Raw genomic sequence first — 26,495 nt, 5'->3', positions numbered from 1 at the left:
GATACAAGGTTCTTATTTATATTCTAACTTGATAATATTGGAAATTGAGTTCCTTATTTGTGCGAATTATAATTCTTATTTTCATCACAAACATCTAACTTTAAACAGTGCTGCATTCATCATACCATTGATTCATTAATATTCTATATTTAGGTGTGTTCTTTTAATATTTACTTTTAAATTAAGAAATTCACTTATATAATATTAAAGTTTTAATTATAATTTACAATTTGATTCCAAACTTATTGGCATAAATTTATAAAATAATTCAATAAAATTGTGAATGCAGCACTGTTTAAAAAATTAATGACACATTGTCCTGATTCATGTGACTCTGTTGAATTTGACTGAACATTCACTTGTAAACCAGTGTTATGGTCAAAACAGGTTTTGATTGTGCTTTCATCACACATTTTTTGTCTTTAGCGGTATCATATGAAGTGAAAAGATCATTTTATCTTTTACAACTGTTATATTTTTTAAAGTTTTCAGTGATAATTTTCCTTGGTAATTTTTCTTTTTTACTTGAATATTTTTCAGCATTTCATCATTTTCAGAGTACCAGAGTTAGTATTAGCACTTTGGAAATTTTAAAATGTGCTATCAGTAAAATTGCAGAGGCTTCAGGTTGTGGGAATTCAACTGAGGAATGTTTGGCTTAAATTCATTGGAAGATAGCATGTTATTTGAGTTGATCTTATTTTCCCAGTAGTGCTCGACTTCCTTCTGAACCTGCCTTATCTGTTCATGATGATTAGGAGTTTGACACCCTTTTTTTCCTCCTCCTGATTATGCTATTTCTCTCCTTGCCTCTCCTGCTGAATACTAGGCCTAATTCAGCCATTTTAAACACTATGAATTGGGTTTTATCCATTTCCTTTATTTCTTATAATCCTGTTATTTCCTCATAACATGACACCTCTTCCTTCCTTCTTCTGATATAAGGGTTCATGCTGAGCATTTTTTCACAGTTGTGAGCTGGTGCATACATGCTCAGTTACATTCAACTCTTTCTTTCTGTAGCAACCTCAACATTAGAGAAGTCTTTTCTCTTTTCTACCCAATATCTTATCCATTTGGGAGCATTTTTCACCTCAATCTCAGTTGGACTCAACCTTCTCCTCTTTGACAAAATTTGATGGAGATTTCATTTCTCCACTCCCTTGCTGCTTCCTCTCTGCTCACATAGTTCTGTTGCCTTTGGAGACATGAGATTCTATGGAATCATTTATCACCTTAGGTTAGGCACATATGCAGTCTCTTTAGTAGACTTCACACAACCAAAGAAATTTTGCTTTGGATGCCTTTGGATTCTACCATTACCCTTGATCTGCATTTGTGGTTGAATGTTTCCTACACATTTGTGGGTGGTATGCTTCCTCTTCTTTTATGCGTATTTGCATTTCTTCATGCTTTCCTATATAGTTGGAGGTGTGGGTCGATCAGCAGGTGGCTTCTGGACAGTGTTCTACAACTGAGTGATCTTTACCATATCAAAACTTCAAAGTTTCATGTGGTCAATGAAATTTCAATAAATTTCTTCTTAATGTCTGGAATTAAGTTGTCATGATTGATTTCAATAATTTGTCTTGCCCTATCCACTCTACACCTTGGACATATCCAGTTTTAATTTCTCCCATGTTATTATCTGCAGAGGATTCATTTTATGACGTTTTTCTGTGTGATTGAGATTATGATATCATGGTTTGAATTCCAGTCCAACCACTTTTCTTGTTGTTTTGGTTGTGCTTCTCCATTCTTTCCATCACTGTCTGTAATAACTTTTTCACAGAGTGCAAAGAGTATACCTGGTACAGAAGTGATGTGAACCTCGATTTTTTTTTCTATTAAAAGTCATCAGTATGAAGTGTTTTTCAGATGGTTTCAAAAGGTATTACTTTTATCACCCATCTCTTCAATGTGGAATTATAGCTGTGTCACACCCTACTGGTGAGGAGCTGTGTTATTTTTTGCATATAAGATACAGTTAAACTATGTTAATTGTGTGGTGCATGAGAGTGGAAAGCTTGTGGTATGCAAAAACGTTTTTATGCATTAGAGGGTAGCACTGAACATGAATAGCTGTATATTTGTGATAAGAGCTAAGTACTTATTAGAAATGTATTTCAGTATAAGCAAATTATAATTATTGTTAACTTGAATCATGCTCTAGATTTTTGTATAAAGTTGTCATTACACCTTTTGAAATGTGTATAAATTATTTGGTTTTGTAAATGTTCTGCTTTTGTAGATATGAAAATAACTTTTAGTTTCCTAGTCAAGTGACTTATCACAACATTATTACAGCTAAACTCAGTATTTCACTTCATATAAGTATTCATGAATGGTTAAACATTCACAAAATTAAAATTACTCAGATATATTAAAAAGAGAATTGATTTTATATATATTATTCTGCATTCACAAGTTTTGCATTAAAAGTAGTAGCTAATTTAATAATGTTGGGAATCCAGGTGAAGGTGTTTGAAGCTTTACTTAGTGTAATGAATGTATTAATATATGACATAGTATGTTTTAGGTTATTATGTATTATTAAATATTAAAATTCTTCAAAATTATCAGCAGCTTTGCTTATATAAGATTAAGTTAGAATAAAAGTTATCTTTATAGTAAATGTGTTTTATTTTCAATAATTTTAAGGTTTATTTCTTTCATATAAATTAGAAATTGAAATGATATTTGTTTTATTTTTTCAGTTCTTTCTAATGCCATAGTGTTTTTTTTAACTAAAAGGAATTTTTATGCAGAATTTTTAAGCAGAGAAACTTAAAACAGTGTTTTGTTTTCTCATTAAATAGTTATTCAACTAAATATGAAATATATTTGCCGAAATTAGATACTTCTTTAATAGCTAGAGGCTACAGTTTCGAGTTACATCAGCTTTTAAAAGTCTGTGTAGCTAGATAGAAGATGATGAATATTATCCACATTAAAGACTACAATTGTGTTTTTGCATGGCTGAATCAAATCTACAACAAATGTTACTTAACCTGTTGAATGCCAAGTATTTCATCTGCTATGGCAACTCCAACCAAGTTCAAAATACAACTTTAATGCTTCTTCATTTTGTGACCTTTTCCGTGACGCCATTTTGGATTGAAAGTGAAACAATATGTAAGTAGGTCAAATGCATGTGTGGTGCTGACATCTAGCGTTGAAGTTAGGTATTATTGAGAACAATTAACTCGTCTGTGGCACTGTGTTACCGATCGGCTTGGGCGAGTTATATGCATTTGACACTGGACAGGTTAAATAGATACATAAGGTTCATCTAATAACTATATACTGACATTTACACAGTGGTATTAGTGAAAGTCTAAGTGGCTCAAAGTTGCAACTTCAGAAGATAAAGATAATTATTGGATTCAATTAGAACATTTTTTTCTCCTGCAGTTGTACAGTGGTAAATCAAGCCACTCAAATTCAACTAGAGTATTTGGTTTGTAGGAGATGATGTGTTGGCAGGGAAATTCAGAAAACAGTCATAAATTTATTTTATTTCAGATTCAAGAGGTCAAGGAAGAGTTCAACTTGAAGAAACAGACTGAAGAAGACAGGAAGCAAAGGTTTGTTTAGATGTTTAGAGTGGGTTTTGTGAAATATTGATTTGTTTTTGCAGAAAAAATTAACATCCTATTATATATGCTAACATTTCTTGAAGAAAGCAAAATAAATGTTGGAATTGTGATAATTTGTTTGTATTGAACAATGGAATATAAAGTATTCTGCATGTTCTGAATCCTTTTTTAATAATTACCCAAATTCCTCCTATTTGGATGAGTAATATTGAAAGTTAAAGTAGTCACAGATTTGCAGTGCCATGGAACATCGTTATCTGAATTTCTAACATTATTCATTTCAGAGTAACTATTTATTGTGCCCCTTCATTTATGATTTTACACATGCTGCTAGATTTGTGTTTTAATGTGAACTGTGCTAGTACATGGGGTAATTGTCACATGACAGTAGCCTTCCACCAGTAGGAGGACAACACATCCTCCTTGACAGTATACCCCCATGATCTCTTACAAATTAACACTTTCCATTTGGGCTTAGTTGATTTAACTGATTTCCTAACCAGAAAGTAATCATTACAATTTTTTCTTAGTACAAGCTTTAACGTGATTTTGTGTATCTCCACAAAATTTGGCAAGCTTTTGTACATTACAAGTCCTTTTGTTAACACAAATCTGGTATTTTACTAAAGATTAGTCCCTTAATATAAGAGTGAGAATTTTGATTGCTTCAACTGCAAAGTGATTTACATGTCAAGATTATAAATAGCTCTCTCTTCATCTGAAAATTTTAATGTTTGTTACATATTTTTTAAAACCTCTTAAGTAAATTTCAGTCTTCATTTTTCAGTGAGTATTTATACTTTATTTGTTATTTTCTGTACCCTAACCATATGAGGTTGGTCAGTGTATTTTCAGTAAAACTTTATATTTTATTTGTTATTGTTTTCTACTTTAACTATATATTTGGTTAATTTGAATGACCTTGTAACAACTGAAGATATGTAAATTACCCTTTTTTTTCTTTCTAGAATGACTGCATATTATAACATGAAACTACAGTTATTCTAAATAACTTAAAGTTTTCTGCAGTCTAAATCTGTTTATACCTGATTTTATTGTTTTATTGCCTTTCAAACAACATATAACTGACAATTCCATCTCGCAAGTTATAAATCACTTGCCAAACGTGCAGCTTACATTACCATATCAAATGACGTATTGTACAAGCTGCTAATAAATGTGATTTAAGACCACCCTACTGTTATTAAGTTGCAAAAATTTGTTATTGAAGAAATAAAATATGTATTGAAGAATTTTTTTCATTATTTTGCCTGATTAACTTTATCTAGCCTAATAAGATTTTAATATTTACATTTTTTTATTTTAGGACAATAAAAAATATAAACAATAAATGTAATACTTACATTTGACCTCTTATGTTTGTTTGTATTTTTTGTTGTTGGCCAATAATATTTAAGCCTGCTTTGTTATAATGATGGTACTAATACATAAGATAATCTTTATTTACTTTATACTTCTAAGGACATAGAATAATGACCTGTATGAATGCAACAATGTTCTTACATATTATAATTTAGCTGACATTCTAAGACAGAGGTTTGAAATAATTGTCTGTATGATCTGATCAGTATTAGATAAACTTTCAAACTGAATAAGAAATTGACAATACTCTGTGCTGAATATGTGGCATTAAATTTTATCAACATAATGTCATTATTATTTGTTGTCAACATTTCTCTCTGAATTTTTTAAAATCACTTATAACAAATAAATAGAAAGACAAAAATGTTGACATATTATGAAAGACTGATGCAACAGTTGAGTGTGGCAAGTGGGTCTTATTTTACTTTATAAATAAAGAAGATTGAAGACTAAATATCAGAATTGTTTTTAATAGTATTGTAATAAGCAGTTTATGCTAAATTCTATATTTCAGAGTGTTGTAAATAAAGTAGAGAATAAATGTTATAATTCTTAAGTTAAGGAACATTGCAGACATATTTTTTTTTATATAAAATTAAGAAACTGAAACTTATGAAACAATAAATGTGATTTATGAACAACAGTTAGATATCAAGTTTATTCATTTATGTTGGTAATAAAATAAATTAAAGTTTTAATGTAACTCTGTAAATGGTGGGACATCCACACTTTGATCTACCCATAGTGAGGGTGTTAACATATTAAACACTAAAGTATACAAGAAAATGCTCAATATCTGATTTTGTTTAACCCTATCAGTACTGCAAAGGTGTTTGTCATATCACCCTGTTTTTTGTTGTTTTTTTGGTTATCTCTCAAAATATGTCATCTGAATTCATAAAGGTTTGATATTCAATTTGTGCACAATATGTTGTTTGGTTTGAAACAAAACAATTATGCAGCTTGGTTTAATATTTCTTTTATCTTTCAATTCATGGAATTTTCAGCAATTTTGATTTGAAACATTTTCTATAAAAGCACTAAAGAGCTCTTCCTCTCATTATGGAGTTTTGATTTTTTTACTGTGTTCCCAAAATTATGTAAATATATTCAACAGAGTTAATTTTTAAATAAAACTGCAGTTGCTGTGTCAGTGTTATTATGTCTAATAATCACATGCTCACTTTTGTGTATGTTCATATTAGTTCTTATGTACAAAGAAAATAAATATATAAGAATACTGAAGAAATAAAGTGTATATTGACTATAAAGGTCATGTACATTGGCAAAACAAAACATCACATGAAAATTAGTCTGTGAACATTCAGATGTATCAAACAGAACTAGCCATCCATAATTTAAACTCAGCCATTTCTCTGTTTATTTGCATGTTGAAACCACAGGTCACAATATTTCACATGATTGCTGCAGAATCTTCAGACCATCAACACTGCATTAAAGGTTTACTCATGTCAGAAGACCACCCTACTGTTATTAAGCTGCAAACCTCTATAGCACTAAATGCATTCTTAACTTACTCACTTAAAATAATGATTGTTAAATAAGAATAGTCACGAGTGTCTCATGTTCATGCTGCTTGTAATTCATAATATGTTTGTAACATGTTCTATAATTTGTTTTCCCTTCCATTTCCCACATTATTGAATATCTAACTATAAAAAAATACCATGGGAAGGTCAAAGTTCACATCATATGTATGGTGTTAATTTGTGTCCAATATTTCATTCACCTTTTTTGTATCTTGTTTTCTTATCTCATATTTGTTCTAGGCTCTGCTTATAGTTTTTAATATAACCATGTTTTTTTCCACTTATCAATCATTTCTATCTTTTCTTCTTTTTTTTTCCCCTCTGTTACACTTCTCTTTTTCAGTATCATCACTACAACCAGATGATGGTTAAATTATACCATCTTCTGTACATAAAAAAGATACTATCAGCCTATTTACTTTTGGATTGCTAACTGCATAATCAACATTAAATTTCCTATTTCTCCTGAATATGAGTTCTCCATTTTCATATCCAGTTACAATGCCATTAAGGGTCTCTAACTCACTTTCTTGTAACTGTAGTTTATTGTTAGCAAGAAAAATGTTTGTAACCATAATTGTAAGTGCCTACTTCTTTGGCTCACACTTATAAAAGTTGAGCCATTGAACTCGTATGTAAAAAAATTGATGATTTAGAACCCATAGCTTACTATACTTACTAACCCTAAATATCTTTACTATATGTCATTTTATATAAGAAATTTTCCTTTAGTTTTAAAATAGCCAAAACAAAACAAAAATCATCATAAACAAAATAATTGTTGAAAGAAACTATAAGAAGAATTCTGAGTCCTATGAATTTTACATTAGAATTCTTTTGTCTGTGTTTTGGAAAGTGTTTCTACCTACTGTTTGAGAATTCACAAGTTATTGCTTAGTCAAGAGTTATTTACTTTCTGATTAGTGGTTGCTATCCAGTCTTGTTTAACTATTGGTTTTACCATGATTGATGGCTAAGATTTATTAGTTACTGTCCAAACCACTGTTGTGGCATAAAAGGATATAAAGAGAAAATTCTTGAGTTTCTTATTTAGAATAAGAGAATATTGCAGGACAAATGAAACCTTTGCTAAATCTTATTTGCTAAGGTTGTGAGGTTCTAAGTAAATATCAATCATAACTTTGGGGTGCACAGAAATATTGTACAAAAAATATGGGCTTTGTTTGCAGGTGATACTTATCATAATTATGCAGAGATCAAAGCTCAGATATTTTTTTTTCTCTTTGCAAATGGCACTTGTAAATTTTGAAAATTTACAAAACATCAATTTTAGATGTTTTCAAGTAAAGAATATAATGATATTTAAGATGTACAACACTATATATAACAGAATGGGACACAGAGTGTTTCATAATTCTACAAATCCTACCTTCAATATGAAAATAAAAAATAAAAACTATATCATTTCTGAGTAAATAACTACAAGCTGCAATAGTGATATAATCAAAACTCAAACACATAGAAAATAAAGGAGTAACAAACAAAACTTTTGGATGCAGAGACAACACTGATCTGGAGTTACTGATTAAAGTAACACATCAAACAGCTTTTCACTAACACTGAATAACATGCAGTCTTCTTTTGAATTGCACATTTTTTAATGTGTGCAATATTTTTGTTTGTTACTCCATTATTTTCTATGTGTTTGTATTTGGATTAAATTATCACTTATGGTATTTTAGTTATCTACTTAGGAATAATGTAATTATTTTATTTTGGTTTTGATAGTGAAGATGGAAACCTGTAGGATTCCAAAACATTTATTTGCAACATCATTTGTTATAAATAATGTTGTTATCGTTTTTGTTGCAAAATTTTATTTTCCTCTGAACGTATTGATTAAAGGTAGAAATAATTGTTGAGCTTGTCCACCTGTACTAATAGAATTATCTAAGCATCGTGTTTATGTCAATGGGTAGATACTGTCATATGAACTCACTATTAAAAGTGTATTTTAAAATATCATGGGATAAAATATGTGTAAACAAGTGTTTACCTCTGAAGACATAAGTGGAGCTTGAACTTGCTGACGAAGTGCTTGAAAAACTGACATTTATATATTCTCTCACTTAGACTAGACATACTTTCATGTACTTCACAACAACTACCTTTTCATATTTCAAAAAGCCCATTTCTGTAATATTGGATTTTTTCTTTTCCAACATAGATTTTAAGTACAATAAATTGATGAAGTTATCAACTGTATTTATTGAAAAATCATTAGAGTAGTTAAGATTTTATTATGTTTATTTACTTGTTAAGATGAGGCAGTAGTAAAATCTATTTCAATTGCTTGTTTCCTTAGCTTGTGAGAAATAGGACACCTGGCATATTAGGAGCATCTCCAAAAATTGGACTCAGTTGAAGTTGTTAAAAATTTAAGTTCACATCTTTAAATGGTTATGAACATTATTTTTATGTTAATAAATTTTACATATCTGTATAAATAATAAGGGTTACATAAAACTTTGCAGCACAGTATCAGATTTGCTGTTTTCATGGAATATATTTTACTTTAAGATGTGAAAGTTGGATGTTGGGTTAACATGTATTTTTTTTGTACATTTTTAGACAAAAATGTAAAGTTATAGTGTATCTTAGAAGTATAAGATGTATATTCAAGGTGTTCTGTAGTTAAAGGAATTGTCTTTGTTTAGTTATTGGCTGTAATATTTTATTTCTTTCTTTCTTGCAGCTTGCCCTTTCTCCTATGGCTATTCAGAGTCAGAAATGTGACTAGCTTTTGTAACAGATTTGTTTCATTTTTACCCATAAATATTTTGAAAGAGTTTCTAGTTTGAGAAATCTTGGATGTAATTTTAGCTTGTAGATTTTCAATAATTGAACATTTCTTTGATAAATGTTTCTGAAATATATTTTTCTTATAATAACAGAATATATACATGGAAACAACAGCTTGAAGGTTTGGAGAATGAATTGGAAAGATTAAGTGTGGATAATCAGGATGTTTTTGTAAGTTTAGTTTTATGTTTTAGTGTGAAAATGTATCAAATGAAATTTTTATGTATAGCGATTTATTCAGTTTTGTGAACAATATGGCTTGAAATTGATTTCAGTAACACAGTGCTATTTTTCAACAGTTCCACATTGAAAGTGAAATGAATATCAGTTACACATTTTTTTTTATAATTGTTACTCATTTTGACATTGTTTGTTTGTTTATTTAAAGTTAAGAACAAAGCTACACAATGAGTTATCTGTGTCCTGCTTATCATGTTTCAATAAACCTGGTTTCTACCAGTGTAAGTCAGCAGATGTACTGGTATGCCACTGGGGTGCTCTTTAGACATGTAAATGTAATGAAATTTAAAAAAAATTATTGCATAGTTTTATCCAAAAAATACTAATTATTATAGAATTGAAGTGTCTTCATAACTAGTGATAACATTAGTTCCAAAACTTACTTTTGTCTGACTCTAGCTGTTCTTTGATATTGGTTTTATCTATCTAGCCATTGGTCTCATATTCCAATCTTTTATACCCCATTTACATGCCCTTGCAGATTTCTTCATCCTTGTCAATGTGCCTTCTATCCTGTTACTTGGATAATGTGATCACTTTTTCTTGACAAAGGGTTGATTGTGGTTTTTCTGATAAAGTGCTGCACTTTGGGTTGCAATTTTTGTGCTATCTTGTGGATTTCGGTATAATTAAAATTTTAAGAACAAACTAAATTAGATGTGATATTTGCGGGTAAGAATTCCTGTGTTATTGTTATCAGCAAGATGGTTAATCTGACTTCCTTTGTTGGTGCAGTTGGGGCTATTTAGTTTTCCTTCCTTCCCGAGTTTTCTGGTTCAAGCTGGGAGATTTACTGTTTTATCATATGACAACATATACCTTATATCCTCCTTTATCTGTTTGTTTGCTGTTGTTTTCCACCTCTTGGTTGATGTATATGTACATATTCTTTGGCTGCTAACTTGTTTATAAGTTGGAATTGTTGGCATGTTTGTAGGATTTTTCATCTCACCTTTGTTTCTCCTTTTTCCTGATTGGTCCTTTCTTTCTAAACTGGCAATTAGGAAAGGAGATACAATTTTTTTTTCATCTATTATTCACTTCTGAAATTGATTGTAATCTGATAATTTGTTTTGGCCTGTTAGGCCATCTTAGGCTTTTGGTTAAGCACAAGTTCCATGTCCCTTCCATAATTTCATGGGCAAGTGGAATACTCCTTGTCCTCTTGGTTGGGGAATGATAATGAACATTTGTAATTCTAGATTGAATGAGTTCTGTTTCTTTGGTGGAGCACTGCATCCCATCACTCCAAGCCTTGTATTTTGGACTTATTAAGGTGGAGGAGAGAGTTTGTCTACTTCAGTACTGCTTACTTTCCCAGCATTACTCTTTGGTGTAAAAGACATCACCATATGTGTACAGGTTGGGATTCAGTCATGTTCCATTGGTGCCTCCACCTTCTCAGTATGAGATGGTAGTTATATTGTTGGTGGATGGTAAGTATGCTTTTGTAGTTAACATTTTTCTAAACTTAAAATGTATTTTTAGTAACTGTTACCTTTGGTGACACTCTCTTACCCTGCCTCCCCAGTATGAGCCAGTGTGAGTTTCAAAAAAGTTATTACATTATCTAAGTGACGTACTTGTGTATAGTAGTAGGATAGAGGGTGCATTGTTGATGGTGGAGAAATATGCAATTAAATATTGCCAAGTGTATTCAAGTGGGTTATAAAATACTGAAGCATGCAAGACCAATGTTTAAACAGACAAAGCCAATGTCGAAGAATAGGTATATTGTCAGTGGAGGTGTATGTTATTTGAAATACATTTTCAGTTTTGGAGAATGTTAACTGTTTTTATTCTATGTTTATTCAAATACTGCTAAAAGAAAGGGCTAAACAGTTTCAGAATTTGTAGTATAAACACCTAATTTTTTTTAAATAAATCAACCAGTATGAAATATACAGATTTATGAATCTGATTTCAAGATCTGTTCATAATGTATTGTCTTGAGTTCTGCAACTTGTATATCTTTTAAGTATGAGCGAGAAATATTTTATTTATTGTTTTAGTATAATATTATAGGTTAATTTTTTTTTAATATTACATTGGACATATGACATATAAATAGCATTAAACTAGGCATCACTGAACTGTAGAGGTTTAAAGGATTGTGAATGACTTCATCAATATATCCTTTTGTGATATTATTATCTGCATCACTATGAATTGTAACCTGGGAAATACTTACCATCTGGTTAAAAGAAAGGTAAGACTCAAGGTTTTATTCAAGGAGATACAGACCAATGTTTAGATGGTCAAAGAAACCCTGGCAGTTATGTAATACCTTTTGTATGAATGCAGGTAAACATATTTGAAAGTTAATATTTTCTTAACTTGAAAATTAAATTTGAATAAAATGTTATGTACTCTAACACTCTCCTACCTATCATTTCCATTAACAGCTGTTGTTACAGACTGCCTGATGGATCAGTCCCAAAAGCGATAATTTTATCTGGATGAGGTGCTTATATTCAGCTCCCAGATAGAGAGTGTATAGATTTAGGTGGAGAGTGTTACATAAGAGATATTGCCAGGGCAATCAAATGAGAAATAAAATAGTGATGAAAGTGAGAAAAAATTTAGGCCAATGCTTAGATGGTCATAGGTAAAAAACCCAGATAGTTAAGTAATAGTTGTAGTGTGAGTGGGGTAATTATTATCAAAAAATACATTTTGATTTCAGAAAATGTTAACTTTTCAGCCTGACCTGATGTGTGTGTGTGTGTGTGTGTGTTTAGAGAGACAGATTGGGATCTTATTTATGAATTACTTTGTAAAATAGTACTTAATTATTAGCTGTTATAACACTTTTCCTCATCTTCAGTGTTCCTTATGTGTAGGAAGACATTAACTCTTTTCACATTGGCCAAAGGCTGTGTTGTTGCTCTTGTGGTCTAGTGTTCAAATTTTATCGATTTATTATTTTATAAAATTATGTCAATAAGTTGGGTATCAGATTTTAGTATTATATATTATTTGATCTCTTAATTTGAAAGTAAGTATTTAAAAAATGCACTTAAACGTATTTTTGTGTGTCATGTGGTATGTTGAATTCAGCACTGGTTCAGAACAGATGTTTTTGTTGTCAAAATACAAAGTCCATAGCATGAATTACCAACTCAAATAACCAATACTGACAAGCTAGAACATAAAATTAGAACCTTTGTTTTTTTCTGTTTGCTGAGATACTGCTCATGTACTAAATCAAACATAGTGGACCCATTCACCTCTTCATTTTTGGAAATGCTCCTCTATATACACTTAATTGTGACTGTGGCATGTGAATGACCATTCGAAAGCTCAGAATGTCACCTAGCAGCTCTCTCACCCATTTCCAAGTATTTTGACATTATCTTATTCTTTTGATAAATATCTTTATGGTGCTAAGGTGAGTTTTATTCTGCTTGTTGATATTCTTTTTTGTCCCATTACATAGTGGAATTCTATGGTATTGATATAGTGATTTGTGATTTTTGGTTATTTGAAATGTATGTATAAGACCTGAAAAGTATATTTTATTTTATGGCCTCCACATTTTAAATTTGATAAGGCTTAGCAACCTACAGTAAGCAGCAAAAGGAGTTACTAAGGTCCTAACTAGAAGATATAATTATTTGATTTACGTCTTTATCTCTTGTTCTCTGTTTTAAGAAATGTAAGTTTAAAAAATATTTGTAAATGGTAATAATGTGTGTGTGTATGTGTATGTATATATATATATTGCATATGACATATAAAACTAGTCCACTAAATCCTCCAAACTTTGCAAAGTACAGGAGTTGGTTGTATATTATTTGATATGTTAACATAAGTGCGTGCATAATGTTATTGTAACATCTGTATTGTTAGCTAGGCATGGTTGAAAGGTGAATATAATAAAAGTAATAAATAAATATAAATGTATAATGTTATGAGAATTAAGCTATTTAGATTAAAACTTGTGTTTCTGAGTTATAATTTGTAGTTATTCTAGAAAGAAACTGTTTGAGTAACTGGACATTATAAAGATTTTGCATGTAAAATTTGAAAATTTTCTGATGTATAAAATTATTTTAATCTTAAATTGAAAATTATTTTTCATGTTACATAGACAACATGCAGAAAGAAAAAAACATTGCTTAACAAACTGTGAGACTTAATAAAAAATATGATATTTTGTGTATGAAAGCCTTGTAATGCTTACTGATAATCTGCGTAATTTCATGAATGTGTGCTTACTAATTTGAAAGTTATAGCATAAAACAATGATGAGCACAAAATGGTTATAAGGTCAGTCCCAGGGACCGAGATTGTGCTGAAAAGACTTAAATTTGCATACATTAGTAAGCTAGTGAGCTGTATTATAATTTACTGATAACACGTCCTACATGTGTGCATAAATATAATTGTTTTTATAAAGTAATATGCTAATTTGATCAATGAATTACTTGTGTGATGTGTGTCCTGTGTCGATGGTTATGTTTGTTTGTAAATTTGAAAGAAATCAACTTTTGTAGGGGTTTATAAGTTTTTGTATTGTGTTCACTGTTGTGAAATATCAGGTTTTATATCAATAAACTTTGGTAGAAATCAGTGTAAATGCTATTAAACATAAATTGCAGGTCTTGTTCTATGCTCACAAGAAGTATTCATGGAATGATTTTAATTTAAAAATCAAAAAAAGTCATATTTCACTTCAATTCCTCACTTGACTTTAACCAGATACCATAGAGTAGAGCAATTAACATTGTAAATGTGTCACATGACTATTGAATCAACTGTTTCTGCTTAGAATTTTACTGTGGTATGGATAATGTCTATGTCAGTTACTGTGTATAATCATATCTCCAGTTGCCAAGAGGTAAGTTATCTTAAATGACATTGCCGGTAATGAATTCATAAAATGTTTTGCATATAGTGGTAGAACAAATAACAAGTACTAAATAATTTGACATAATATAAGTTTGAGTTTTCAATTTTATCATATTTCTGTCATAACTTGTTTAACTTTTTTTTTTCTGTGAAACTAAAGTATTATTTGGTTATTTGTAAGTTATAAGTACAATGGATTTTTACTTATGTCCATAATGTATGAAAGAAGAGAATTATAAATTAGAAATTTCTATGTACTCTTTGTTTAGAAACAGTGAAGAAATCTTCCACTTTTTATATTTTACTGTATTTGTAGTATACTTAATAAGGTAACTTCCTAGAATGGTTGGGCTAAGTTTCAAGCAGTTCAGTGCTTAATTTTGATACTGAATAGTCCAACTTTGGATGCTATTGACTTCTTGGACAAGGAGCAGCAGGAGGATTGGGATATAGTTTTAGCCAAGTTTGCTGTCAATTTCATGCTCTGGAGAATCAGACAATTGATTTAACCATGTATGAGTGACAGAAGAGAACTATGATTGGGAATCTAACTGTGTATGTGAATGATCTGTGCTAATTGCAGTGTAATACTTATCCTATAATGATGTCAGTAGATTGAGAGGACATTTTTGGAACAAGGTTGTTGAGAGACTTGGCAAAACCATTAGGATTCACTTGGGTGTGTAAGACATCCTTAGCAGAGGCAGTTTTCATAATGACTTTGTATGAAGTGATAACTCTGAGGTGAACATTAGAGAGGAATAAGCTGGTAGGGACAGTTGTAGTGACTACATTTTAGACAAACCTAGGGTACTTTAACATGTCAAGAAAGAGCTATATCAGGGTTAACCAACTGCCTAAGCAGCCTGATGCTGTAATGAAACCTCACTAGTTTCCAGTTAATGAACTGGACTATTCATGTCCATTCATAGGGTATATGTCACAACTATGCTGAAAATGTCTTTCTCTGGATGTCAACCAGGTTAGAAAGAGTGAAGTTATATAATGCAATATTTATCATTGTTATATCAATAGTACATATGCAACATTAGTAAGAATAATGTTTGTCAGTGTGTGTAATGTAATATTTATCATTATAACAAAAGTACATATACAACAGTAGTAATAAACTTGTTTGTTATTGTAAGTATAATGTAATGTTTATCATTATAACAAAAGTACATATACAACAGTAGTAATAAACTTGTTTGTTATTGTAAGTATAATGTAATGTTTATCATTATAACAAAAGTATATATACAACAGTAGTAATAAACTTGTTTGTTATTGTATGTATAATGTAATATTCTGTGGATATGTTGTACAAAACAATAGTTATTTTTGCTTTTTTGGTTCAAAGAACCAGACAAAGCTGTTGTGGTAGGGGGCTGTTGCTGATTGGCTGATTTCCCAATGTTCAGTAGTTCGAAGTTAGGAAAAGTTGTACTTAAACATAAAGGGCCTCTGATCTGGTAGTTTAATTCATTTATGAAGATATGAAACACAGATTCTGCTGTTGTTCTTGGTGGTTTATTGTGTTATACTTTTTAGAGACAAAAGTATAAACTTGCTGTTAATTTTTCTCTGTTGTTAACCTAACATTGGAGTCTTATTATTATTATTATGTAATGCTTAAGAGGTAACCAAAGTATGTTGTGTCACATTCTTGTGCACTTTCTGATTGAATCTCATCAGAGTTTTAAAGTTTGTGTATCTAATTACACTATTGCTTTTCATTTCCATGTGAATCCATATAGATATAACTAAACTCTGTAAAAGTTGTCAATGGTGCTAATGTCTGTTTTTGGAAATGAATCATACCTTTCTTTTAGAAGGTGCAGTGCATTAGCAAATAGTTTCCTTGTTATGTTTTCACATTGATTTGACTATTATACCTAGCCAATACTTGTAATTTAATATAAAAATTAGTGACTTTGAAAGTGTAATTTTTCACTGTATGTATTTGTTGTGTCCTGAAAGTATCACAGTGTTGCATACTTTGTGTGATAAATTATAACTTTTAACACTCAGTTACCAAGTTTACATTACGTTTCTTATTGCATATTTAAATGTAATGTAATGACAGTAGTATAGTTATACTTATGAAACATTAATTATTTTGCATAATTTATTCTCTTCTTATTGTACTGTTTATATGATTAACAAAGAACTGCTTCTAAATCATATTACATAAAAACAGAATATATATAATAAATCAAATTAAAGATGAAGAAACTTCATATCAGCTCAATATTATCAAATATATTGAGGTTCACATCTGTTCTTAATTGTTTAAAATGTGTTTTGTTTTTTATTATAATTTTTTTTCTATACAAGATCGTTCATGATAAATAATTTGAGAAATTTGAATTGTAAATTACAGGTCATATATATGTTCTCTTTGTTAAAAATCCTCATTTTACACACATTTTAAAATAAATAATATAACAGCAGATTTACTGAACCTAGTTATACATAAAATAATGATTTTTAACTAATTTTGCAACACACTAACCTTCTGGTTTAAGGAAATTTAGAATTACGGTTGTGTTATGTTTTGAGCTTTTAATAGGTTGTCTTTAATAGGTTTTGGAAATAAAGCATTGACTGTGGTAAATATGTTGTGAGTTTTAGTTCATGTTGTCTTTGATGTTCCATGTATAGTCTGTGTTTTTTGAAGAAAAAAGTTATATTTTCATTTTGCTAAATACCTGACATAAAGTGTTATCTATCCTATTCTCTTAAATATATATTAAGTAAATAAAATATTTATTCCTTCTAGCCACTTCTTTCAGAAGTTTCAAAAGAAATAGCTGAGGTATCACGAAAGATTTACACTGTTGGTAATGAAAAGAAAATGTTAAAACGAATATAGAAGCTAATGAAAATCGAATAAAAGGTTTGTTTGTTTCAAAATACAATAATTATAATTGTTTAATATTAATTTTATGCTGTATTCACTTCTTTCTGTAAAATAAAAATTTTACTTTTTGACTCTTAATTTATTTTAGATTTTTCAATTTATAACTAGGGTGTTGATGACACTGTTAGAAGTATTGAATGTGTGGTATTCTTTATAATACAACTGATATAATAAGCCAGGAACAGAAGATTCAATACAACTTGAAAGTTTTCTCACAGAATAATGAAACATTAGCTTTGTATTTACATCATTTTTATTAAAATGTGCACTAAGTGTATCTCTCTCTGATCTGTTTGTTTAAAACTAGTTTTAGGCTGTTGCTATTTTTTACATTTTTTTACTGACATTCTTTTCCACTCTCTGTTAAAGTTCCAATACTGTAAGATCATTATTTCTGTTTCTAGTTCTTGATTTTTTTACCTTGTTTAAATAACTTGCAAATGCAATACTGTATCTCCTTTATTTATGTTAACAGTGTATCAATAAATAAAGATAAAATAAATTACATTTTGTATGTAGTTATTAGAAATCTCTTTCATCTGGCTATTAATAACATAAATAAATGTTTGTTTCTTTTTTAAACAGATTATTCTTGAATTTTTTTGGATAAATTTTGTTATACTAAATTTTAAAGTACAGCTGCAATATTATGGTAATCTGAGTTCAACATGTACGTCGTTCAGAGAACTTAGGCAATATTAAATAAACAGTGATGCTTGTATTAATTGTGAAATGCTCACATGTTTTTGTTTTGTCATCAGCAGCTGAAGTGATCCCTTAGGGGGATAAAAATTTTTATATTTTATTAAAATTAGGAAGAGTTACTTGAAACTTTAAGTTTCTGATATATTTTTTTATTTACTTTTGTGTTGTTGACAATGTTAGGTCTCTGAAAAAAGAAGAGGTAAAAGCCTTTAAATAGATTAGTGTTATTATCAGTATATACTTTGGCATTATTATCAGTATATACTTTGGCATTATGATGGTGTATGTGTCCATCTTTTATTTTTGTAATGTTCTGAAAACTGAACCAACCAGATGCATTTGAAAGTTTTCAGGTTTTTGCAAAGTAAATTTTTTAACGTCAAGATTTTCTCATTTTTTTATTTAACTATCTTTAAGCCAAGTAAAACAGGTTGTTGCTTTTACCACTCTTTTAACTAATTGTAAATTGCATCTTTGTTATATCCAATAATTTATTTAATAGAACGGATAAGAAAGGTTTACCTATCTTGAATGATTGGCACTGACATTCTGGGATGATAACAGTTTCCAAGTTTGATTCATATAATACTCCTTCTTCAGTAGTTTGAAAGGAAACCTGCTTGAGTGAATGTTTTCCTTTTCTTAACCCACCTTTTAAATCAGGAGTTTTTCATGTGATGCAACTTTCTTTGAAAAATATATAAGTATGCCCTTGTAATCCAAAATTACCAACCTCTGATTAACAGAAGTAATGCCACTTGTATAAAACTATAAATCATGCTATTGAGCATTGCCTTTTTAAAGTTAGTGATATATATTTTGACTCTATAAAGTTAGAGTTTTGTTGCAATTTCATAATTTAAATGATAATTCTAAAATTGTTTTTTTTGTCAACATATATTTGAGCAAGTTGCCTTTTTGTCAGTGTTTTTAATTTATTAGGTTAATGTTACAGCTCAATCATTACACTGGTTTACAAAAAAATATTTTTGTCTGAGGCAAGAATGTGAATAGGTGTTTTTACTAATTTGGGTGTGCTGAATTCAAATTTATAAACAGTTTTGCTCTATCACCTCTAGTTTTTTGGCTTTTAAATAGTCTCATTTTAGTATATACAGAGTATATACGTGCTTATTTCAACAGTTGCAGCAGCTTATTACAGATAAAACAGGATAGATAAAGAACATTGACGGAATAAATATACTTGGATGACACAATGTACACAATTCATAGTACCGCAGACAATTAGAAGTGTATTTTCTTAGATGATCTGGTGTATTTTGCCTCCGGGATGTCACGCAAGAGCATCAGCAGAAGTCTCCCATCATGCTGTGGTTCCACTTGCCTTGGTAGCTGCTCACCATCTTCGTAATGTCTTGGTGGAATCTTTCTCCGTGCTCATCACTCACTGCTCCAAGGTTTGGAGGGAAGAAGTTGAGGTGGGAATGGAGAAAATGAATTTTGAGTGACATTTGGCATCCCATATCCTCATAAGTCTTTAGCAACTTCTCAATACAGGCTTGGTAATTTGGTGCACGCGTGTGTTACCAAGGAAGCCACTATAGACTGACTTAAATGCTTCCCATGCTCTCAGTTCCTTTAAGGTAAGAAGCTCCTCAAAATCAGTATCCTTCAGCACTTCTCGGTTTGAGGTCCGACAAAGATGCCCTCTTTGAGCTTAGCAGCACTGGGACCTGGGAACACAGTAGACAAGTGTTGGAAGGCAGCACCATTTTTGTCCATGGCCTTCACGAAATTCTTCATCAAACCAAGCTTGATGTGAAGAGGAGGAAGAAGCACCTTCTTCATGTCAACCAGAGGATTCTCCTTGATGCTGTGTTCGCCAGGAACGAAGTGCTTCTAGACCCCAGTCTTTCTGCTTGTAATGCTGGAATACAGCTCAACTATCCCAGAGACAGAGAAAGCAACAGTACTTTGTGAAGCCTGCTTGCATACCCGTAAGAAGATCAATGACCTTGAGGTCCCCACACAGACTCCACTGGTACTGGTTGTACTTAACAGCTTCTAAAAGAAGCTCCATATTGTCATAGGACTCCTTTAGATGGACAGAGTGTGCAGTGGGAATGCTGGGATATTTATTCCGTTGTGCAGAAGCACAGCCTTGAGACTTCCCTTGGAAGAGTCTATGAAAAGACGCCAGTCTGAAGGATTATGTGTCAAACCAAGGAAAGTGAACAAGCCAGGTACATTTGTGCAGTAGCACAACTTGTTTTCCATGTCGAAAATGAAGCAAAGTCTTTGTTCGATTCCTGAAACTGGTGATCCTTACATCTTCCTGGACTAGGTTCCACTGTTTAAGCCGGAAGCCAAGAGCTCTGACTGCTGTTTTGACAGATACAAATCACGAGCAAGGTCATTCAGGTCTTCTTGCGTGATCCAGTGTGGCTCGTTGCCACTTGTTCCTGAATAAGAAGAGTCAATATCTTGGGAAGAGATTGACTTGGCAGAATCTTCCCTTGGAGGCATTTCTTTATCTGATGAGGAAAGAAGATCCTTATTTACTGGAGGTGTTGGGACAGGAAGATCATCTGAATGGGGAACGGGTCTCATAGCAGATGGAAGATTGGGATATTTGATCTTTTTTCTAGAAGATGCATTGAAACCAGTTATATTTGTTAGACAAAAATAACAATCATCTGCATGGCTTCGTGGCTCTCTCCAAACCATCGGTACTGCAAAGTTGAAAGCCGCTTTCTTGCCATTAAACCAAGCAGTTAGTCCATTGTAGCAGGGTTTACAACAGATGTGTGGAGCCCAAGATTTGTCCTGATCATCAATTTTACAGTCAAAATAATGAAAGTAGGCAGTTCTGAGGAGGGAAGTGATGGTTCGACGCTGTGCAACTGTCGTGAAGTCCCCACACACGTAGCAGAAAGAATTGGCCTTGTTGAGGCATCCTCGGTGTTTTGACGAGCTTGAAGCCATTGGAGAAAAAACAAAGTAAAATTAAATCGTATGTAAGGCAATAATAATTATGTGCGTCGTTGGAAATTGTAATACAAATATATAGCCAAAAGATTGTGTAACACAATTGTCGAGGGACACCAACCTCCTGCGCTGACTGCCAGTGCACTACTGGCTGTTGATTGAGACGTGTTGGCTACGCTTAACTGCCAAAATTCGTCTTGATATATAGCTATATATATATATATATATAATGTAATGCTATCACTTACATTTATTGCATAATAACTAAAAAAGAAGACATAAGTCACACAATATTAGAAATTAACCCTGAATGCATATATGCCTTTACGTACAGTATGTGTACAAAATGTACAGTATGCATATCTAAAAAACTAGAGGTGATGAGTAAAACGGATTTCAAATCTGAATTCAGCACCCCCAAATTAGGTTAAAACAGCTATTTTGTGCTTGCCTCAATTTCTTTGTAAACCAGTGTTATTAATTATGTGTATGCAATGCATTTTGATGAAAGTATAAGTTGAAGCAAGGAACAACAGAAAAATGAAGAAAGAAATCTGGTATTATTAGTAGTGGTTTATTTTCAACAAAACTAAACAGTAATGTGTACTTCATTCATTAGTAACACTTAATACTGTAGTAATTTCAGTTTGTCTCTTATTCTTAAACTAGAATTATTTAACCTTCTTCATATAACATTCTAATTTTTTTCCACTTTCAAAATGATATTGGTGGTGTTTCAACATCTAACATCTACCCTTTTCATAGTATGTAAACTATCTTAGCTATTTTCAAATGCACATTTTTTAATTGTTGAGAGGCTTCATTGTAATAAATATTTTGTTCCATGATGTTTTGGACTTAGCATGGTCTGGTGGTTAGTATTATTGGGCTGCTAATCGAAGATACAAGGTTCATAACTGCAGTGTGTTACTTAACTTTTACCATACAGGCATCTCTTTCTCCATGTCATTTTAGCAAATTACATTCAAAATTTTGTGTGCTTTGTTATTGTGGTATACAAATAAACTTTGTATAACATAAAATAACATAATGTTGAGGGAAATCAAGGGACCTGCTGGCATATGTTGGCTCTTCCCTCCTCTAAATTAATCGTTTAAAAAAAAAAAAAAGCAAGCTAGTCCTTATCATTCATATATCTATCAAGTTTTATTTTAAACTCACTCAAATTTACTGCCTCCACAACATCCATAAGCAAACCACACAGTTTGAAAAATAAAATTTTCTTAACGAGAGATGGCTTCTACCTTGCCTAAATCTATATTTATGTTTCTGTAACTCTTGCTGTTAATTATGAAAAATGTTTATGAATCATTGTTATCAATTTCTTTTACAATCTTAAAACTTCAATCAGATCCTATATAACTCTTTATTAGAGATAATAACTTGAAGGATCTTAATCTTTCCTCATTTGTATATATACATGATTCTGGAACACAAAGGAGTAAGTAATAGGTCTTTAGACCTGAATAGATTTTGAATCTTGAAAGGTAATTTCAATATAATTTGTAGTTTTGATCATTTTTAAAATGTGTGATATCAATATGAAACTTTGTTTTCTTAAAAAAGGGACTAGCAATCTTAACCCTAACGACACTGATCATGGATCAAAGATCATTTTGTTGAGTTTATTGACTTATTTTAAACATTTTATTGAACTAGTATTTTAGTGATGTATATCAATAAATTTGGTATTAAATTGTAGATTATAACTCAATTTTAGTCTTATGAATTAATTAATTTCATATTTAAAAATATTAAAAAACACCTAAATATTCATGTCAGTGTGATATGTTAAATGCAGCATTGGTTCAGATTAGATGTTTGTGATGTCCAAATCTCTAGTTTATTATGAATTAGATACTCAAGTTACTAATATGGACAAGCTAGAATGTGAAATAAGAACCTTCTATCTCTTCTGTTGTCTGAGACATTAATATTTTTATTGAATCAACCTAGATGGCCTTGCCCACCTCTTCCATTTTTAAAAATGCTTGCATAATCCTACTTTGCCCAGTGACTTTTGTATTACCAATTGAAACTCAAATGTCCTCCAAGTTGGTTTCTTAGTATTTGTCAGGCAAACTCTCTTTTCACACTGGATTCAAAATGCAGTAAGATGAGACATTAGTGACCTTGAAATTTCATATTTGGTTATACCTAAATACTGCTTAGTTACTAAGCTTGATAAATTATAGGGAAATTCTGTGTTATTGATATAGTAATTTATGAGTTTTGGTTATTTGAAAGGTGTATACAGTCGTGTGAAAAAATTAGGACACCCTATGAAAGCCTGTGTATTTTTGTAACATATTTGGATATATAGATATTTAATCTCAATTTTAACACTACTGAGAAATTATAGGAATATAACTAAACAATTATAACTGAAGAAAAGACTTTTCAAGATCTTCTGTAAATGTCATGCTACAAAAATACATATGTGAACTGAGGAAAAAGTTAGGATACCCTATCCCCTAATAGCTAGTTTTACCTCCTTTGGCTGAAATAACTGCAGTGAGATGCTTCTTGTAGCCATCTACCAGTCTCTGACATTGGTCTGAAAAATGTTTGCCCCACTCCTCAATGCAGAATTCTGTCAGCTGTGAGATGTTTGAGGGTTTCTTGCATGTACAGCCTGTTTCAAGTCGCCCACAGCATCTCAATGGGATTAAGATCTGAGCTTTGACTCAGCCATTCCAGGACTCTCCATTTCTTAGTTTTCAGCCAGTCCTTGGTGGATTTACTGGTATGTTTTGGGTCATTGTCGTGTTGCAGAGTCCAGTTCCACTTCAGCTTTAATTTTCTTACATATGGTCTCACATGATCCTCACACACCCTCTGATACACAGTAGAATTCATGGTGGATTCTATGATTGTGAGCTGTCCAGGTCCTGCTTCAGCAAAGCAGCCCCAAACCATGACACTTCCACCTCTATGCTTCACAGCTGGTATGAGGTTATTTTCCTGGAATGCTATATTTGGTTTATGCCAAACACGCCCTCTGTTCTGGTGTCCAAATAATTCAATTTTGGACTCATTTGTCCAAAGAACATTATTCCAGAAGTCCTGGTCTTTGTCTACATTCTCTCTGGCAAACTTCAGTCTGGTCTTGATGTTTCTCTTAGAGAGCAAAGGTTTCCTCCTTGCACATCTCCTATGTAAGTTACACTTGTGCAGTCTCTTTCTGATTGTAGAGGCATGCACTTTCACATCAACAGTAGCCAGAGTCTGCTGTAGGTCCCGTGATGACATGTCAGGGTTTTTGGAGACCTCTTTTAGCATCTTGCAGTCAGCTCTCTGGGTGAAGTTGCTTGGATGACCAGATCTGGGCATGTTGGCAGTTGTTTTAAACACCCTCCACTTGTTGAATATTTTCTGGACAGTGGAATGGCTGATTTTGAGATCTTTTTAAATCCCTTACCAGACTCATAAGCTGCCACAATTTTCTTTCTGAAGGTCTCAGACAGCTCTTTTGCTCTCATTATGTTGCTCACTCTCACTTCAACAGTCAGGAGCACACCAAACTAAATGTCTGAGATTTAAATAGGGCAAGCCTCATTCACAATGCTGAGTAATGGTCTTCTAATCACGTGCACCAGGTGTGGTACACCTGTGTGTGAGTTGAGCTATTTTAAGTGGGAATAAATGTGGGGTGTCCTAACTTTTTTCTCAGTTAGAATATGCATTTTGTGGAATTACATTTACAGAAGATCTTGAAAAGTCTTTCCTTCAGTTTTAATTGTTTAGTTATGTTCCTATAATCTCTCAGTATTGTTAGAATTGAGATTAAATATCTATATATCCAGAAATGTTACAAAATACACAGGCTTTCATAGGGTGTCCTAATTTTTTCACATGACTGTGTATCATACCTAAAAAAAAATAATTTCATTTCATAACAACAGTGAAGATAATCTATTTCTGCTGTATGGAAGTAACATTTGCTTTGCTTAGCCTTAGTCAGAACTTTACACGCCTTATAGATGCTCCTTCTTTTGTATAATTATACATTAATATAGTGTTAAAGCTCTTTTGATAAGCAGCAATTTATTGTACACAGCTTTAAAAAATGAAACTGTACAATAAATCATTGTTTATCATGAAGTGTTTTAACTCTGAGCATTTACACATGCACCAATGAATTTTAATACATTAATATTACATTTGTAATTGAATGAAAAAAATCTAAATGTATTTAAGCATAATCTAGTAACCTTTGGGTTGTTGCTGAGGTACTTGTCATCCAAAATGTCATTACATAAAATTGAATAAGCCACTTGTGATACTGAATAAATTTTGAAATTTCATAATCTCCTTCAATGAAAAAATCTCATCAATACCTTTTAACTAGATGAAGTCCACTGATATACTGGCAAATGATGTTTTCTAAACACTCTTTTCTAAGAAGAAGAAGATAGATATCAGAGACAGTTAATACATTAATCATTTTTACATCAGTACACATCCACTAGTAATGAACTTATAAACAATACCTATTTTTTGCATTTATACTTTTAATGTTTTTACTAAATGCTCTGGAAACTGAGAGACAAGATTGTTTATTGTTACCTGTAGGTCATATGTTACCAGTTTTTTAAATGTGGTTGGTCATTTAAAAATTATTCTGACTTTCACTTAAATGTATTGAGCTAGAATACTGCTCTGAACTTAGATTTTCCAAAATATTGACTTTGCCTAACACTTCACTTGCTCTTTCAGTTACTACCTAGTTTATTTTCCTTAAGTCCATAGTTCTGTATGTAATAAAAAGGTTTGAATGTTTCATGGTTTTAATATATTAATGAAAAAATATGTTGTTTATATCACTATTTATGTTATCACTCAGTCAACTTTTTTTTAAGTGCTTTAAAATTTTAAGAGGTCATCCCATTTTGCAGACAATTGTGTCCAGGATTTGGATTTTCACCAAAACTACTTAACCAGGAATGAAACTTTAATTTCTTACTCTTCTGTACCATTAGCTGTTTTCATTTTTTTATTTAGTAATTTTTATTTTACTTGTATCTGTTCATCTAAAAATGTTCAGGAACAGAAAGACTTTTAAACAGAATCAAAGATGTGGGATGTCAGAGACTGGAAATGCTACGACGGAAAAATAAGTCTGCCTACGATGCTGTGATTTGGCTAAGAGAGAATGAACAGAAATACAAAAGAAAATATATGAACCAGTCATGTTGCAGGTATGATGTTTATATATATGACTATAGAATTAGATATGACTGAAATTGGACAGAGATGTTTTTTTAATTTTAAAAAAAATAAGTCAGTCTCATGTAAGAGTTGATCACTGGATATGTAAAAGCAGTTTATCATTCCAGAAATTACTAAACGTACTGGAAAAGTTTGGTTATTTTTGTGCTTTTGATTAGATATTTTTAATAAATTTAATTTATTCAATTATTGTTATGTTTTGATGTAAATATCAAC

The 26,495-nt window shown here is 31.2% G+C and overlaps 1 protein-coding gene across 2 annotated transcripts in view; it reads left to right on the top strand.

Annotated features, from left to right (window-relative positions):
- The first annotated feature begins 17,231 nt into the window (after window positions 1-17,231).
- LOC143240748 (structural maintenance of chromosomes protein 5-like) overlaps window positions 17,232-26,495 on the top strand; it is a 91,967-nt gene continuing 82,703 nt past the window's right edge. For both annotated transcript variants that reach the window (XM_076483710.1, XM_076483709.1), the window contains exons 1-2: window positions 17,232-17,348; window positions 26,095-26,248. In XM_076483710.1, coding sequence (XP_076339825.1) covers window positions 26,240-26,248 — 9 coding nt within the window. In that variant the 5' untranslated portion in view covers window positions 17,232-17,348; window positions 26,095-26,239. The remainder of the gene's footprint in view (window positions 17,349-26,094; window positions 26,249-26,495) is intronic.

This window comes from Tachypleus tridentatus, chromosome 13 (genome assembly GCF_004210375.1).
Source record: "Tachypleus tridentatus isolate NWPU-2018 chromosome 13, ASM421037v1, whole genome shotgun sequence".
Taxonomy (NCBI): domain Eukaryota; kingdom Metazoa; phylum Arthropoda; class Merostomata; order Xiphosura; family Limulidae; genus Tachypleus; species Tachypleus tridentatus.
The sequence above is the reverse complement of the archived record's forward strand: the minus strand, read 5'-3'. Positions and strand labels throughout refer to the sequence as shown.